This window comes from Aedes albopictus, chromosome 1 (genome assembly GCF_035046485.1).
Source record: "Aedes albopictus strain Foshan chromosome 1, AalbF5, whole genome shotgun sequence".
NCBI lineage: Eukaryota > Metazoa > Arthropoda > Insecta > Diptera > Culicidae > Aedes > Aedes albopictus.
In genome coordinates, this window is record NC_085136.1 from 148614420 (window position 1) to 148631483 (window position 17064).

At 41.2% G+C, this 17064-nt stretch overlaps 1 protein-coding gene and 1 long non-coding RNA gene across 2 annotated transcripts in view; both read left to right on the top strand.

The window, feature by feature from the left end:
• LOC109400797 (uncharacterized) overlaps positions 1 to 2764 on the top strand; it is a 30311-nt gene extending 27547 nt beyond the window's left edge. Inside the window, exon 4 of the long non-coding RNA XR_009996616.1 lies at positions 2447 to 2764. This is a non-coding gene — a long non-coding RNA (uncharacterized LOC109400797). The remainder of the gene's footprint in view (positions 1 to 2446) is intronic.
• A 1112-nt stretch (positions 2765 to 3876) lies between these two features.
• The window catches only part of LOC115254050 (mitogen-activated protein kinase kinase kinase 7), a 76219-nt gene continuing 63031 nt past the window's right edge, over positions 3877 to 17064 (top strand). The window contains exons 1-5 of the mRNA XM_062845569.1: positions 3877 to 4263; positions 4329 to 4628; positions 15349 to 15852; positions 15965 to 16420; positions 16715 to 16775. Of these exons, the coding sequence (XP_062701553.1) occupies positions 4180 to 4263; positions 4329 to 4628; positions 15349 to 15852; positions 15965 to 16420; positions 16715 to 16775 (1405 nt within the window). The 5' untranslated portion in view covers positions 3877 to 4179. The remainder of the gene's footprint in view (positions 4264 to 4328; positions 4629 to 15348; positions 15853 to 15964; positions 16421 to 16714; positions 16776 to 17064) is intronic.

Sequence of the window (17064 nt, forward strand, 5' to 3'; positions counted from 1 at the left end):
TCCCAGAAAAAATTACTGGAGCAATCCTGAAGAAATTCCTGGAGCAATTCCGGGGGGAATTCCTGGAGCAATCCCGGAGGGTATTCCTGGAGCAATCCCGAAGACAATTCCTGGTGCAATCCCGGAGAGAATGTCTGGAGGAATTCCGAAATTCTCGATTGAACTCCTGGAAGAATTTCCAAAAGAACTCCTGCAAAAATTGCCGAATGAACTCCTGGAAGAATTTATGATGAGACTCCGGAAGGAGTTTCCGAACATACTCCCCAATGAATTTTCCTCCTGGAGGAGTTCCTGTAGAACTTATGAAAAAATTCCTGGGAGGATTCCGGAAGGAAGTTTCTGGAGGGGGATTGCTCCAGGCATTCCTGAAGGAATCCCGGAGTGAATTCCTAGAGGAATCCCGGAGGGCATTCCTGGAGCAATCTTGAAGGGAATTCCTGGAGCAATCCCGAAGGAAATTCCTGGAGCAATTCCGAAGATAATTCATTAAGCAATCCCGGAGGGAATTCCTGGAGCAATCCCGGACGGCATTCCTGGAAAATCCTTAAGGGAATTCCTGGAGCAATCCCGAAAGAAAATTTCTGGAGCAATTCCGAAGGGAATTTATTAAGCAATCCCGGAAGGAATTCCTGGAGCAATTCCGGAGGGGATTCCTTGAGCAATTCCGTGGAAAATCCTGGAGCAATCCGGAAGGGAATTCCTGGAGGAATTCCTGGAGCAATCCCGGAGTGAATTCTTGGAGTAATCCCGGAGGGAATTGCTGGAACAATCCTGGAGGAAATTCCAGGAGCAATTCCGGAGGAAATTCCAGGAGCAATTCCGGAGGAAATTCCTGGAGCAATTCCGGAAGGAGTTCTTGGAGCATTCCCGGAGGGAATTCCTGGAGCAACCCCGGAAAGAATTCCTGGAACAATCCCGAAGGATATTCCTGGAGCAATCCCGGAGGGAATTCATGGAGCAATCCCGTAGTGAATTTCTGGAGCAATTCCGGAGGAAATTCCTGGAGCAATTCCGGAAGAAATTTGTGGAGCATTCCCGGAGGGAGTTCCTGGAGCAACCCCGGAAAGAATTCTTGGAGCAATCCCGAAGGAAATTTCTGGAGCAATCCCGAAGGGAATTCCTTGAGCAATTCCGGAAGAAATTTGTGGAGCATTCCCGGAGGGAGTTCCTGGAGCAACCCCGGAAAGAATTCTTGGAACAATCCCGAAAGGAATTCCTTGAGCAATCCCGGAGTGAATTCTTGGAGTAATCCCGGAGGGAATTGCTGGAACAATCCTGGAGGAAATTCCAGGAGCAATTCCGGAGGAAATTCCTGGAGCAATTTCGAAAGGAACTCTTGGAGCATTCCCGGAGGGCATTCATGGGGCAATCCCGTAGTGAATTCCTGGAGCAATTCCGGAAGAAATGCATGGAGCAATTCCGGTAGAAATTCTTGGAGCAATCCCGGAGGGTATTACTGGAGCAATCCCGAAGAGAATTCCTGGTGCAATCCCGGAGGGAATGTCTGGAGGAATTCCGAAATTCTCGATTGAACTCCTGGAGGAATTTCCAAAAGAACTCCTGCAAAAATTGCCGAATGAACTCCTGGAAGAATTTATGATAAGACTCCGGAAGGAGTTTCCGAACATACTCCCCAATGAATTTTCCTCCTGAAGGAGTTCCTGTAGAACTTATGAAACAATTCCCGGGAGGATTCTGGAAGGAAGTTTCTGGAGGGGGATTGCTCCAGGCGTTCCTGAAGGAATCCCGGAGTGAATTCCTAGAGGAATCCCGGAGGGAATTCCTGGAGCAATCCCGGAGGGCATTCCTGGAGCAATCCCGAAGGGAATTCCTGGAGCAATCCCGAAGGAAATTCCTGGAGCAATTCCGAAGATAATTCATTAAGCAATCCCGGAGGGAATTCCTGGAGCAATCCCGGACGGCATTCCTGGAACAATTCCTAAGGGAATTCCTAGAACAATCCCGAAGGAAATTCCTGGAGCAATTCCGAAGGGAATTTATTAAGCAATCCCGGAAGGAATTCCTGGAGCGATTCCGGAGGGAATTTATTAAGCAATCCCGGAAGGAATTCCTGGAGCGATTCCGGAGGGGTTGAGCAATTCCGATGGAAAATCCTGGAACAATCCGGAAGGGAATTCCTGGAGGAATCCCGAAGGGAATTCCTGGAGGAATCCCGAAGGGAATTCCTGGAGCAATCCCGGAGTGAATTCTTGAAGCAAGCCCTTGAAAAATATTTTGGTACCACTCCTGCAGCCGGAATTTCTAGAGGAAATGGATGTTCTAGAAAAATGGAATAACCTGCGGAATATTCCTTTCGTTTCTAGGAGGAATTCCTCGAAAATTTCTGATATTATTTTGCCAAGAAGTCTTCCCTGAAAGAATAATTTTCGTATCAATAATGATAATTTTCTTTTATTAGTTACTAATACGTTTTTATATGTTTCAGGATGATAATGCATACGTCTTCGAGTCAATGTTGCATTCGCTCTGCCGCCGTCGGAAAACCCGCTTTTAGCTAATTAGCTTGACGATCCGTATCCGCATTCAGCACGGGCGCCTCCCGGTCGGTTCAAGATCCTCCTTGGGCATACAGTATCTCCGTGCCAGTGCCTGCCATAAATTTAAAAATGGTTTAAAAATAAAGCTTAGCTAATTTTGAAATGCCCATAGAGCGCCAGATAATGTGCAGGCTATGTCCCAGTTGGGACGTAACGTCAGAAGGCAGAAGAAAATAATTGAATAAACAACTTCTGGTACAAACTTAGTTCATTCATTCATTCTCGTTTTCTTTTCTATGGCTGGTTAAATTATGTTTTTATTCTTTTTCGTTTTGAATTTAGTGTATTTATTGCGAAAAAGGATGAAAATATAATTTAATCTGCCATTGAAGAGCATTTCAAATCGATACCATTTTACATCTCTTCAATTACATCATATGCGTGTACATCGAATTTATTACATCGCGCAAATTACATCGGATCTGTTTATTACATAGAAAGCCGTCGAGTACATCGGGCTGTGTAATACATATTAATCAATCGATGTAACGACCTGGTTGCAGCGATTTCGATGTAATATTCAACAACTTTTTTTTGCTGTGTAGGGCTGAAAGTTTTTGTTTGTCATCTCACTAGTGAAAAAAAATTAAACACAAACTTGCCAGCTGTCATTAGGTTTTCCAATATGGCGGATGGTGCCATCTGACATATTGGATTACCTTCCTTTTACTTACCTTGGTTCAAACTAAAAATCTAGACGAACATTTGAAAAGGGCCTATCTGCTTTGCGTAAACAAACATGTTTTTGTCTTTGTAGGGCCCATCTGCATCCACCCACGCACATCAACACCCTTATCAGAAAGAGTGTTCTTCAAGCTATCTGTTAAGGGTGTTGATGTGCGTGGGTGGATGCAGATGGGCCCTACAGAGACAGAAACATGTTTGTTTACAAAAAGCAGATAGGCCCTTTTCAAATGTTCATCTAGAAATGAAGTCATTCTGCTTATGGAACGGGTGAAACAGAACGCAGAATCCAAACAAAACAGCAAAAAGGGTTACCATCGGTGTGCTTTTCGATGCCCACAGGGTTACTAGAAGTTCAAATTAGAAAATGAAAATCGTTGGTTTGCATGAGGTGTCGTTCAAACCAACGGGGGTAGACGGTAATTCGGTTTTAAACTGAAAACACTGAATAAGATTTATTAATAAGATTAATAAGATTATTAATAAGATCGCAAAAGAAAATCCAAAATTTTATTTCAAACTAAAATTTAATTCAGCCCACAGTTCTTCACACACCCAGCTTCATTTCATTTACCACTGTTCCTTCAAACAGCTGTGCTCGCGCCGACTGACAGCTCCACTGCAGAACGAAAGCAAAGCGAAAAAAATTGAAGAACGTCAAGTGAATACACAATCTTCTGGTGTGCTGATAGAATTTTAGTTTTATTATTGTAAATAATGTATTTTATTTCGCTTTGAAGTGTGATTTTACACCGGTTCCTAGTAAATTTATTGCTATCGTAGTTTTTAAGCAGCACAAAGTGAATAAAAGCAAATACAAATACAAATAGCATTTATCCGGCCGATGATTTGAGCTGGTTTGTTTTGGTTTTCCAAGTGCTCTTCAAGTCAACATCATCCCGGTGATCTAGTCAGATAATTCCGGTTCCTGATTCCTATGGCAGTTCAAAGGACAAGCATGACCGACTCTCTTCCAGCGTTTGTGACTGAAATCGACATAAATGAAATCGAAACTTTAGGGGTTGGAGAAAGACCACAGGAGACCATCATCATCCAGTCATTGATAATCTCTCTCTCTCTTTGCAGACTGTAGGGAAAGGATCATTCGGAACGGTCATTAGAGGCAGATGGAAAAATAACTTCGTTGCCGTGAAGCTTATTGAATTCGAGGCCGATCGGGATGCATTTATCACAGAAGTTTGTCAACTTTCGCGGGTGGCTCATCCGAATATTATTGGTCTGTTTGGAGCATGTACTAGACGGCCGAATGTATGCCTGGTGATGGAATATGCCGATGGAGGATCACTGCACACAGCCCTGCATTGTCGACCGAAGCCACACTATACGGCTGCACATGCAATGAGCTGGGCGAGACAGTGCGCTGAGGTAAGTGAGGAATATTAAAATTTTGATATCGTCGAACGGGATTACTTTTATGTGATAGAGATGTGCCTGTTTAACTCAATATTATCTTTTCCATTTTCAACGATGAAATCTAAAACTGATATTGAATTGTATTTATTGAATTGAATATAGGGAGGGGCGGGGTAAGATGGGTCACCTAAGGTGAATATATGACAAAGCCACACCTAGAATTTTCAAGAGCACAAATCTGAAGAACTGAACGTCGATTTGTGCTGAAAAGTAGATCGATTGGTCACCACCAGCGGGTGACCAATCGATCAACTTTTCAGCGCAAACCAACATTCGATTCTTCAGATTTGTGCTCTTGAAAATTTTAGGTGTGGCTTCGTCATATATTCACCCTAAGCATGGATCATCATTACTAAGTAAAGTCTTTGTGAATACAATTTGGGAATTTGTGAATACAAATCGGATTGTTTTCGTCTTCTACTCTTCAATATTTTCAATAATGTATACATTAGAACGCTGTCACATCTTCTTCTTTTTATGGCGCTTCGTCCCCACTGGGACTTGGCCTGACTCGCTTAAACTTAGTGTTCTTAGAACACTTCCACAGTTATTGATTGAAGGGCTTTCTTTGCCTGCCATTGCATGAATTTGTATATTGTGAGGCAAGCACAATGATACACTATGCCCAGGGAGTCGAGAAAATTTTCCCGACTGGAACGGGAATCGAACCCGCCGTCTCCGGATTGGCGCTCCATAGCCTTTAGGCTAACTGGAGACCCCAGAACGCTATCACTCTAGTTCTTAAAATACAAAACATGCTTTCGATCAATCTAAAGCTTCCTAATTCATCCTATTCAAAAACAAGCGATAACAGGCACTAATTCCCCCTAAGCCTAAACACTGACGATCAGGAACTTATTTACGCACAATGGGATGTGCTGTGCTAGTCGCTTGGCATTGTTATTCGTTACTGTTCGTTCGCAGTTTAATGCGTAGTGGAGATCAGGAACCCCAATTCCTCGTGACAACTCTCGGCTCTTGGTGCAGTATTCCATCCTCGGCCTCGCCAGATCGTTCTGCACCTGGTCTGTCGATCTTGCACGCCGCTCTCTTGGTCTTCTTGTTCCACAAAGATCTCTTGTGAACATCAACTTTGTTCAAGGGTTGTCCGTCATTTTCGCAACATGCTCTGCCCTTCGTATCCTTCCAGCTATTGCGATCTTCCGGATTTCTAGGTTTGCCATAGAGTGCAGCGTGCTCGTAGTTCATTCTTCGCCGCCCGCCACACATCGTTTTCCTGCAGACCGCCAAAGATGGTCCCAAGTACCGGACGCTCAAACACTTCGAAACATTTCCTCTTCGAGCAGGTCTCGTGCACCCGGTCGTATCAGCGTTTTGTATGTTCATGATTTCACGGTTTACATTGTTGTCTACCGTTAATAAGGACTCGAGGTAGACGTAGAGTCCTCCATCACCTCGAAAGTGTACCCGTCTATCGTCAACACTGCTGTCTAGGCTTGCCCTATCGTTCGCGGTTCCGCTTGCCAGCATGTACTCCGTTTTCTACGCGTTCACCATCAGTCCCACCATTGCTGATTTACGTTTCAGATAAGTGTGCAGTTCTGCCACAGTTCCAAATGTTCTAGCAGTAATGTACATGTTATCCGCACATCAGACAAGTTGGCCGGATTTCGTTAAAATCGTGCCCTGGCTATTGATCCCGGCTCTTTGCATAACATCTTACAGGGCGATGTTGAACAATAGGCATAAGAGTCCATCACCTTGTCGTAGTCCCGGCGAGATTTGAACTAACTAGAAACTAGACAGATCACCCGAAAACCTTACGCAGTATTTTACACCGGCGCAGTATCATAACGTCCGAGGCCATAATGTCCCAGGACTTAATGGCGCATTTTTCCGGGGCATAACGTCCGAATGTGCAGATACGCCACAAAGTCCAAGGAAAGAAGGCACATAGGATGTTGTGACGTACCCAAATTTTCGGACGTTATTTCGCAAAAAAACGCGACTTAACGACCGGGACAGTATGGCCTCGGACGTTGTGATCCGGCCCCTTTTACACCGTTCATCGTCGCTTTGATCCCTCACTGTGAGCTTCCCGGAGAGGCCGTTCTCGTCCATGGTTTTCCATAGTTCTGTGCGGTCGTTACTGTCGTACGCCATTTTTAACTCCTGACTGCACGGTGTACATCTGGTTCGTTGTCAAGCGGCCACCAACGAAGCCGGTTTGAGAACTTCGCACAAACTCATTTACTTTGAATGAAAGACAACGGGAGTTAATCTGGGACAGAGTTTGGAATTTCATCGCGAACCACTTAATGGTCTATACTCAGCTTGTGCTACATTCGACGAGTGCTCGGGAACGCTTTCCGAAATGTGCTATTTATTCTCTTGTCCGGTTAACCGTCTACAGGAGTACGGTTTCCACTTGAAGCTGAAAAAGTGCCATTTCTACCAGGATGAAATCAAGTACCTGGGGCACATAGTGGACGAGAACGGACTACGCCCAGATCCGGAGAAGACAGCAGCCATATCTTCCATGCCGCGTCCCACTGATGTTTCCACTCTGCGATCATTCCTGGGGGCGGTCAACTTTTACGGAAAATTCATCCGTGAAATGCACCAACTTCGAAGGCCACTAGACCAACTTTTGAAGAAGGACGCAAAGTTTGTTTGGAGCGCCGAATGCCAGCAAGCTTTCACCGACGTCAAGCGCATTTTGCAGTCGGACCTGCTCCTCACCCACTACGACCCTTCGCTCGAGATTATCGTGGCGGGTGATGCATCCGGCATCATGGCATAGGGGCGGTCATCATGCATCGCTTCCCAGACAGACGAATCAAGGCAATTGCTCATGCTTCCAAGACGCTGTCGTCGGCAGAGCAAAACTACGGGCAAATTGAAAAAGAGGCGCTCGCTCTGGTCTTTGCTGTCACCAAGTTCCACCGCATGCTGTTGGGACGAAGGTTCAAGCTGCAGACTGACCATCAACCGCTCGTGAAAGTCTTCGGATCGAAGAAAGGCATTCCCATTCACACGGCCAACCGGCTGAAGCGATGGGCGCTCCTCACACTGCTCGGGTACGATTTCGACATCGAGTTCGTATCGACCAACAATTTCAGGTACGCGGATGTACTATCGCGGCTCATCAGTAACCACGAACGTCCAGAGGAAGAATTCGTGATAGCAAGCCTCAACGTTGAGCCTGATCTTCAATGCGTTCTGGACAGTAACCTCGAGCAGTTGCTAATCACGTTCCAAATGGTCAAGCAAGCCACGTCGGAGGACCCATCGATGCAGCAGCTCGTCCGGTTCATAAAACTGGGTGGCCGAAAAGCGGAAAATCTATTCACGATTTGGCGCTACAATCGTTCTTCCACCGGCAGGACTCATTATCAGTAGTTCAAGGCTGCGTAATGATGATGGAACGACCTTGGGAACGACTGGTGATTCCGGAGTGCTTCCGGAAAAAGCTGCTGAAGCAACTATACCGAGGTCATCCCGGTATCGAGCGAGTCAAGGCCATCGCTCGGGGTAGTATCTACTGGCCGAACATCGACGACGACATCGGTGAGTACGTTCGCAGCTGTTCCAGTTGTGCAAATGTGCAAAAATCTCCACCATAAGCAGAGCCACATCCGTGGCAGAGCGCTGAAGTACCTTGGGAGCGCATTCATGTTGATTACGCCGGACCGTTAAACGGGTTCAACTATCTGGTTGTGGTCGACTCGTTTTCCAAGTGGCCGGAGATTTTTCAAACGAGATCGACAACTACTCTGTGACGATCGGGTTCCTTCAAGAGGCCTTTGCCAGATTCGGCATACCGAAGGTGATAGTGTCCGACAACAGAACGCAGTTTACTGGCTACGAGTTCCGTACCTTCTGCGAGAACTTGGGCATCATCCACCTCCGCACCGCACCGTTTCATCCTCAGTCGAACGGACAAGCGGAAAGGTTCGTCGACACGCTCAAGAGGTCGCTCCGCAAAATCCAAGAGGGAGAAGGATTACCAGCATCTGCCGCACTCCAAACGTTTCTGCAGGTGCATCGAGCAACTCCATCCAACCTGCTCGAGGATAAATCACCTTCCGAGATCCTGAATGGCAGACGAATGCGGACTACGTTGGATCTGCTCAAGCCTTCTGTTTCAACTCCACATCCACCGGCAGCAGCCGGACCTTCCCGAACGCGACGATTTTCTGCTGGAGCAACTGTTCTTGCGAAGGTTCACAGGAATAACACCAGCTGGAAGTGGCAGTCCGGAGTTGTGATCAAGGCGATTGGGAATGTACACTACAACGTACTTCTCGACGCACCCTCTGGACGGAAGCGACTGATTCGGTCGCACATCGATCAAATCAGAAGCAACGATTCTGGAAAACAAGAAGAAGCGGCAATTGAGCTACCGTTATTTGTTTTGTTGGACGATTTTGGAATCACACCAAATGCAATGCCACCCGTGGAACCGCTAGCACCACTGGTTGCGGAAGATTCGTCGTTCTTGTCAGCACAAGAGCTACCTGACCTTCCTGACGAGCGAAATGAATCCGTCAGCCGACCTGGACCTTCCAGCAGTTCTACACCGTTGGTACCGAGACCAACCAGAACTATCAGGGTTCCTCGACATTTTCAAGACTTCGTTCTCTCTTAGGAGGGAGATGTTACCAAACCATAATATTAAGCAGATACCACTACCAGCCATAAATATTATAGCATATTTGAATTTGAATTGGCTTCTTTAACGGTGTTGAGATAATTCCATATTCTGAATCTGCATGCAAAACTGAGCCGAAATCCAAATTTTCATTAATTTTGGTGCCCGGGAACCTATTTAAAAATCAATTTGAAGTTTGTATGGGAGCGATTTGTCGAATCACCCCTCGTCGCATTTTGTACTGGGCGGAGCTGTCAAGCAGTTGCCCAGCTGTCAAAAGGTGATTTCGAAAAATCTCTTCGAAATCGATTTTAGGTGCCAAAAAAAGTTCTAAAAATCTGGAAAAAATCATAGTAGTTCAGAAAAAGGTGCTCTTTCGTATAAAATCAAAAAATCAATATATTTTTTTTAATTTAAAAACTCAATTGTATTCCCTAATCCAAGTAGTCATGTGGTATGTGGTATCCCAGGGTGTCTACTACCTGGAAAAACCTGGAAAACCTGGAATTATCAGGGAATTTTGCTCGACCTGGAAAAATCCTGGAATTCTCAGGGAATTCTGATGACAATCAGGGAATTTCTGTGTTTATCATTTTAATACAAATTTTCAATTAGAAATGCCTTAAAGCGAATAAAAATTTGGGCTGCGCCGCTATAAATTACCCGCTCGTTAAATATTATTTATCAGATGTAATGAATATCTGACGTTGAAATTAACTTATACTTTTTCCACAGCAATCTCCTATTTTATGTTTTACCTATTTCAGAAAACTTAATCGACATGCTTTTATTGTTAGGATTTAGAATTCTCAAATCTTTCAATCTATTGCAGCGTTAAGTATTGCCTTAGTGACTTAAATTGTATAAGCTATTTTACTTTATTTCTATGTGAATGTGCTTACTGTCTTGCAGAAGTTATTGAAGTTTGCCTAATAAATTCGCAATCACCTGTAGATGTTGGAAAATACCAGAAGGAACTTAAAGATACATTTTGAGCGTAGTTCCTGAAACTCCTGCAGAATATTTATTGATCAATTGGAACTTCTGGCGGATCCTATGGTAGTATTTTTAGCGAAATTAACTAGGGGAAATTACCTATTCTCGGCCGTTTTGTTCTCTTCGTCTTTGGGTTTTTTTTTAAACCTATTGAACTCAGAGTTGGTCTCAAATCCTTCCCAGCTAAGCTGAATTGTATGGCCAAGTTTCAGGAAATTTGGCTGACAAAAACCCCCCATGACGAAGAGAACAAACCTGCCGATAATACCCATTGTCACCCTAGATGACTTCTGGAAGATTTTTTAATATTTTTCTGACCATTTCTGAAACGTTTTTAGAACAACTCATAAATGATTCTTAACAATGCACTAAGGGCCAGAATCGCAATCTAGCGGAACAAAATTAATTACTCCAAAACGAAGCATTTCCGACACATGGTATCTTCGACAAAGTTGCTTGACATCAGCAGAAGTATCTATTGATAAGAACGTAGTAGTTCGCAACTCGTCCGCATAGGTGGCGCCACCATCTAACTTCTTTGTTTTACGTTCTAGAGACTTGGCGTCTTCGGCAAAGTTGTTCATTTTGGCAAAATAAACAACTCTTTCTCAGACGTCAAAATTCCACAGCCTACTGTTTTCGAGTTATTTTAAAAATAAAATACATTCAATGAAAAACCAGTTTTTTAAGCTTATTTTGACATTTTTACTAGAAACCATGTGAGTGTAAATTTTTTCCCAATGCAAATATGTCAAACCAAACACATTCTATGGAAATATATTAAATATTATCATTAAAAATTTGAAATTAAAATACTAATTCGAAAAAATAGTGTGAATTTCAAGCCTTAATATCTCACAAAGCGCAAAAAATCGCAACTTCAAATTTTCAGCAAATACGAATCAATACTAGGTGAACATACTGTCAAAAATTTGGAGAGGTATTTTTCGGTGATTTTGAGATAATAGCTTTTTAGTAACACCATAAATATAAGTAGTGCCAGCGTGTAACTTTTTACTGTTACACATTAGAGAGTTTATGTCTTCGAGAAAGTTGTTTATTTTGACAAAATAAACAAAATTCCACGGCCTACTGTTTTCGAGTTATTGTGAATTAACTAGATTTTATTGATAAAATTTGTCAATAAAACACATTTTGATGCAATAGTATGAACTATTTTTTATTTTATTTTTTTTTTGATTTTACGATACATAGTACCGTCAAACGGGGTGACTTGCAACACTTTTCAGCTTCAATTAACAAAAAATGTTGATTAAACTCAATTTTCAAATTCAAAGTATTTGTAATAGTTTTAATAGCCGGCCTCTCTATAAAATAGAGTGAACAAGTTATAGATTGATTTATGTTTTTATGTTAAAAAAGCCAAATAAGGTCGTTTTTGATACAAGACGTCGTGCGGGGTGACTTGCAACACCTAATGTAAATCCCTTTTCAAACAAGCAGATTTTAATTTTTAGTTTCAAGCATATTTGATAAGTATTCTTGCTACTATTGTGAAATCGTTCGGGCTGACATTCATGTTTTTGCATTTGTTTTTACATAGGAAACTGAATCGTGAATTTTTATATGGAAGTATTGGGCTCAAAAACACCAAGTTACTAATTGTTGATTTAACATAAGTTTTAATGTATTTTTCAGTTCATACGATGAGCCTCCAGACTTTTGCTGATGAATTATTAGTTAAACAACAATATTTTGTTTTTTCTGGAAATGGAATTGTTAAGAAAATGAGTGTTGCAAGTCACCCCGTCTAGGTACAATATTTCAAACATATGAATATAACAAAGATATTGTAATATTTTTGTAAAGTAAAATGGAAATTCATATAGCTCATTATGTATAGAATCCGCATATAGAATATTATTTTTGAGAAATTTTGTTTTCATTCTTTTGCAGGCAACGATTCGAGGGTCACATTTTTGTTACTTTTTCAGACTAATGCTAAATTTAAGAATATTTTGTTGAAACTATTTTAATAAAAGTTAAAATCGTGGCTACTACTCAGATAATATGTGCACTTTATAGTTCAACTGAGTTTTGGAATGTAAACGTCCTATTTTTATGTTTTATTGATAAACGTAGACACAAGTCATCAAGTGTTGCAAGTCACCCCGCCGTTGCAAGTCACCCCGTTTGACGGTAGGTCATGAAAATGTCAGTTTCGTGGAGCTTCAGTTTCACAATCTCTAGAGATTGATCAACGTCCTTTCCATCCAGGAACAAATCCACGAGCTCTCAGCAAGATATTTCGCGCTCTAAAATTTAAAATGATTGACAAAAAAAGTTAAGCTTAAAACATTTGGAAAATAACATGCAAAAAAATAAAAGTTACCTTGAGCCATGCTGCGATACTGACATTTTCATGACCTTCTATGTATCGTAAAAATAAAAACAATAAAAAATAGTTCATACTATTGCATCAAAATGTGTTTTATTGACAAATTTTATCAATAAAATCTAGTTTATATACAATAATTCCAAAACAGTAGGCCGTGGAATTTTGACGTCTAAGAAACGATTGTTTAGTTAGTCAAAATGAACAACTTTCTCGAAGACATAAACTCTCTAATGTGTAACAGTAAAAAGTTACACGCTGGCGCTACTTATATTTATGGTGTTACTAAAAAGCTATTATCTCAAAAACACCAAAAAATACCTCTCCAAATTTTTGACAGTATGTTCACCTAGTATTGCTTCGTATTTGCTGAAAATTTGAAGTTGCGATTTTTTGCGCTTTGTGAGATATTAAGGCTTGAGATTCACACTATTTTTTCGAATTTGTATTTTAATTTCAAATTTTTAATGATAATATTGAATATATTTCCATAGAATGTGTTTGGTTTGACATATTTGCATTGGGAAAAAATTTAAACTCACATGGTTTCTAGTAAAAATGTAAAAATAAGCTTAAAAAACTGGTTTTTCATTGAATGTATTTTATTTTTAAAATAACTCGAAAACAGTAGGCTGTGGAATTTTGACGTCTGAGAGAGTGTTGTTTATTTTGCCAAAATGAACAATTTTGCCGAAGATGCCAAGTCTCTAGGACGTAAAACAAAGAAGTTAGATGGTGGCGCCACCTATGCGGACGATTTGCGAACTACTACGTTCTTAGCAATAGATGCCCCTGCTGATGTCAAGCAACTTTGTCGAAGATACCATGTGCCGGAAATGCTTCGTTTTGGAGTAATTAATTTTGTTCCGCTAGATTGCGATTCTGGCCCTTAGTGCAATGTTTGAAATAATTTTTAACTCTCTCTTTCCCATAGTTGCTTCTGAGCTCCACATATTTTAGCGAACTCGAGAGAAACTATTTTCGATGGACATAATGCAATAGTTTTGGAACATGGTTACCAACTCATTAGTATATTCTAATTGTCAATTACTTGTTTCAAGAGTGAAACTATTGACAACCAAAACTATTGAAATACAGTTTTTTCTAATAATTTTGAAAGAAGTCCATCTGTAACAATGTTTGTTCATATACTTTTGGTTAAACGATGTTTTGCCGTAAAGAAATCGTTCAAATTTGTTGTGGTGAAAATAATTAAAATATTCTGAAGGAATTAAGAAATTCGTCTAGTTGAATTTATGTGGACATTTTTAAAATTTTCAAGTGTAACTGGCAGTATTATTCATAGCCAATTCTTTTAAAACTCTGAAAGGATTTTGTGATTGAAACATATCTAACATTGTTGCTAGCAATTTCTATAAAAGGAGGAATTGCTGAAGAGAAGAATCTAGCAAAATTCCTGAAAAATACATACCTGAGCGATTGCGAAACCAACGAAGGTCTACGTGCTCAATAACTGAAGCTATACGTGAAGGGTTTCTTTGAGAGTTTGTTTAAAAGCGTTAGCTGCAATTTTTAAAATGTCCGACAATATTTAAGAAATTTTGCTCTGGAACTACTCGGAAGATTTTCTGCTGGAACGGCAAAGCTAACCTTTTATTTGTTGTTTTCCTTGCTAAATTCCTTCATAAATCCATGAACAAAATGTTCAACAAATTATGCAAAAAATTCTCCTAAAGTATCAAATTGTATTAAGAATGCCATCAGAAAATCATCTCGTGCTTCCATCCTAAATGCTGGTGGTATGTTCTCCTTAAATGTCATATAGTTGGAACTAGAAATTTCCCAAAAAGTTGCGTTTCCACAAATTTCTAGAAATCCTAAAAGTTTAGTTTAGTCGATTTGTTCATCCTGGAATTATTTTCAAAACCCTGGAAAAATCCTGGAAATATCAGGGAATTTCATTTTCATAATTGAGTAGACACCCTGTATCCCATAGCTACCTAGAATTTTCACTCAGTTTGTAATTAGCTTTCAATAAAATCAGACGCTTTGTAAAAGCACGTGTAAAAGTTAATCACAACACAATCAAATTATCCTCTGTGAAATATCCTTTACAGTCGGAACTCGCTCGTTGAGCCACAACCTCCACCCAACCAACGAATTCGATTCGCTAGTTGGGTGAAATGACAGCAGCACAAGGGGCGTGTACATTGTTTTTTTTAAATCATGTTTAGGTTGAAAGTCAAAAGCAAAATTTTTCAATTTGTTTTACATTTAGAGCAAAACTGATACGTTTTGCAAGACACATATATGTCCAATGCGAGAAATAATTATTTTCACCCATTTTCAGTCGGTGAAGTGAAAATATACATGTTTATGAAACCACCCGGACCATAAGCAAGCACAAAACACTTTCAATGATCGACAAAATAAAGATTGCCGATGTTTTGCATTTGTTTCGAAGTAATTGTACAAATTCTTTTTTTTTTTAAGAAATATGAAATAGAAATTCTTCTCGATTATCAGTAAAGTTTAGGAAACCAAAAACTCATTAGCTCGCCCCTCGGAATTACAGATTGGTTGTCATTTTCAGTTTGACATTGAATTATGACATCCAGGTACTTTTTAGTTGGCAGACAGCTCAACTAACGGGGCCCCAACTAAAAAGTCACCCAACTATTAAGCCCCCAACCAGCGAGTCATGACTGTAGTCTAATTGATTTCACTTCTCTCTTACATTTTAGGGCGTTGCATATCTACACGACATGACTCCGAAAGCAATGATTCATCGGGACTTGAAGCCACCTAATTTGCTGCTAGTCAAAAATGGAACAGTGCTCAAAATATGCGACTTTGGCACTGTAACGGATAAGTCCACCAGAATGACCAACAACAAGGGAAGCGCCGCCTGGATGGCACCGGAAGTGTTCGAAGGGTCAACCTACACGGAAAAGTGCGACGTGTTCAGCTGGGGCATCATTCTGTGGGAAGTGATCGCTCGGGAGCAACCGTTCAAAAATATGGAAAACCCGTACGCCATCATGTGGAAAGTCCACCAGGGAAGTAGGCCTCCGCTGATCGAAGGCTGTCCGAAACCCATCGAGCAGCTCATAATTAACTGTTGGAACCAAGAGCCCAAGAATAGACCCTCAATGCAGGAAGTGGTTGATCAGATGAATCAACTGTGCAAGTTCTTCCCAGGGGAATACGAACCGATAGAGTATCCGAATGAAGCTGACGATGACGAGGTAAGTTAGCCACTGGCCAACACAATTTCCGAAAATATAAAAATTACCCTTATAAAATAAGTCAATTTTCATATAACATAACGCATATCTTCACATTTTATTCCTTTCATAGGAATCTTCATACACTCACGACGATAGCACCCTGGACACAAACCATCATGGCACGGGTTCAAGCTCCAACTCTACGTACTACGGAAGAAATCATGGCACGATAACGTCTAATAACGCCACCAACACCAGCACGCCGGTTGCAACGAGCACTAATTTATCGCGCTTCACTGGCTACCGCACGAATGACTATCGCAGTCCGGCGAGGAATACCTACTCCAGGGGTTCCGACTATGGACGGTATTCAATCAGCAATGATACCCTTGGGAGCAGTCACTATTCGAGAAACGCTCGCCCATCGATGGTAGGTTACGTGGCGCCAGATTATAACTATCGGAGCACAGCGCTTCGACGGAACCGAGGCAGATCACCTCCTCCGCATGCTGCCGAACCTATCAGCAATGATGTTACGCCCGTGCCTTACCGAATGAATAACCAGCTCAGTGTTGCCATTGATCCGGTACGTACCTAAAATTTCCATTTTTAAATGTTCAAGATAGTCAATTTAACCCTTTTGATGCACAGTTATTAGATGGAAATGGAGCTCATGGAAAACTTTGGTATTTTTGTATTGTTCATAGCAATACATAATCACATAGCATTTTCATAAACATAAAGCATACTAACAACCTTTTTTAATTTAAATCACATACACTTTCATTGTAGCCAATGTAAATTTACAACGCGTAGGAAGTGCACCCTAAAACATTAAAAATGTGGTAATTAATTAGCATTTTATTTTATACCATTTCAGTCTATGACGTGGAAAGACGCTAATACAGGAGAGCCTTTACGAGACCTAGTAGAAAACTCATGTAAGTAAACGCATTTAACGATATACATAAAGGCCCGTATGAATGGTACCGGCAGGCGGGGTGACATTGGGCCTGGGGGTAGCTGTGGGCCAAAAATCAAGAAAGTTGCTTAAAAACTAACATTGACCTGTGTGTTATTCTCAGAAATGGACAGATATGATGGATTTAGTTTGTTGTTTGTGTCAACCAAATGGTGTAGAAACAGTTATGTTTGTTTAGTTTTCCATTAGAGACGAACCAGCCAAGGGCTGAAAATCTCTATAATAAAAAAAAACAAATCAATAGTTCT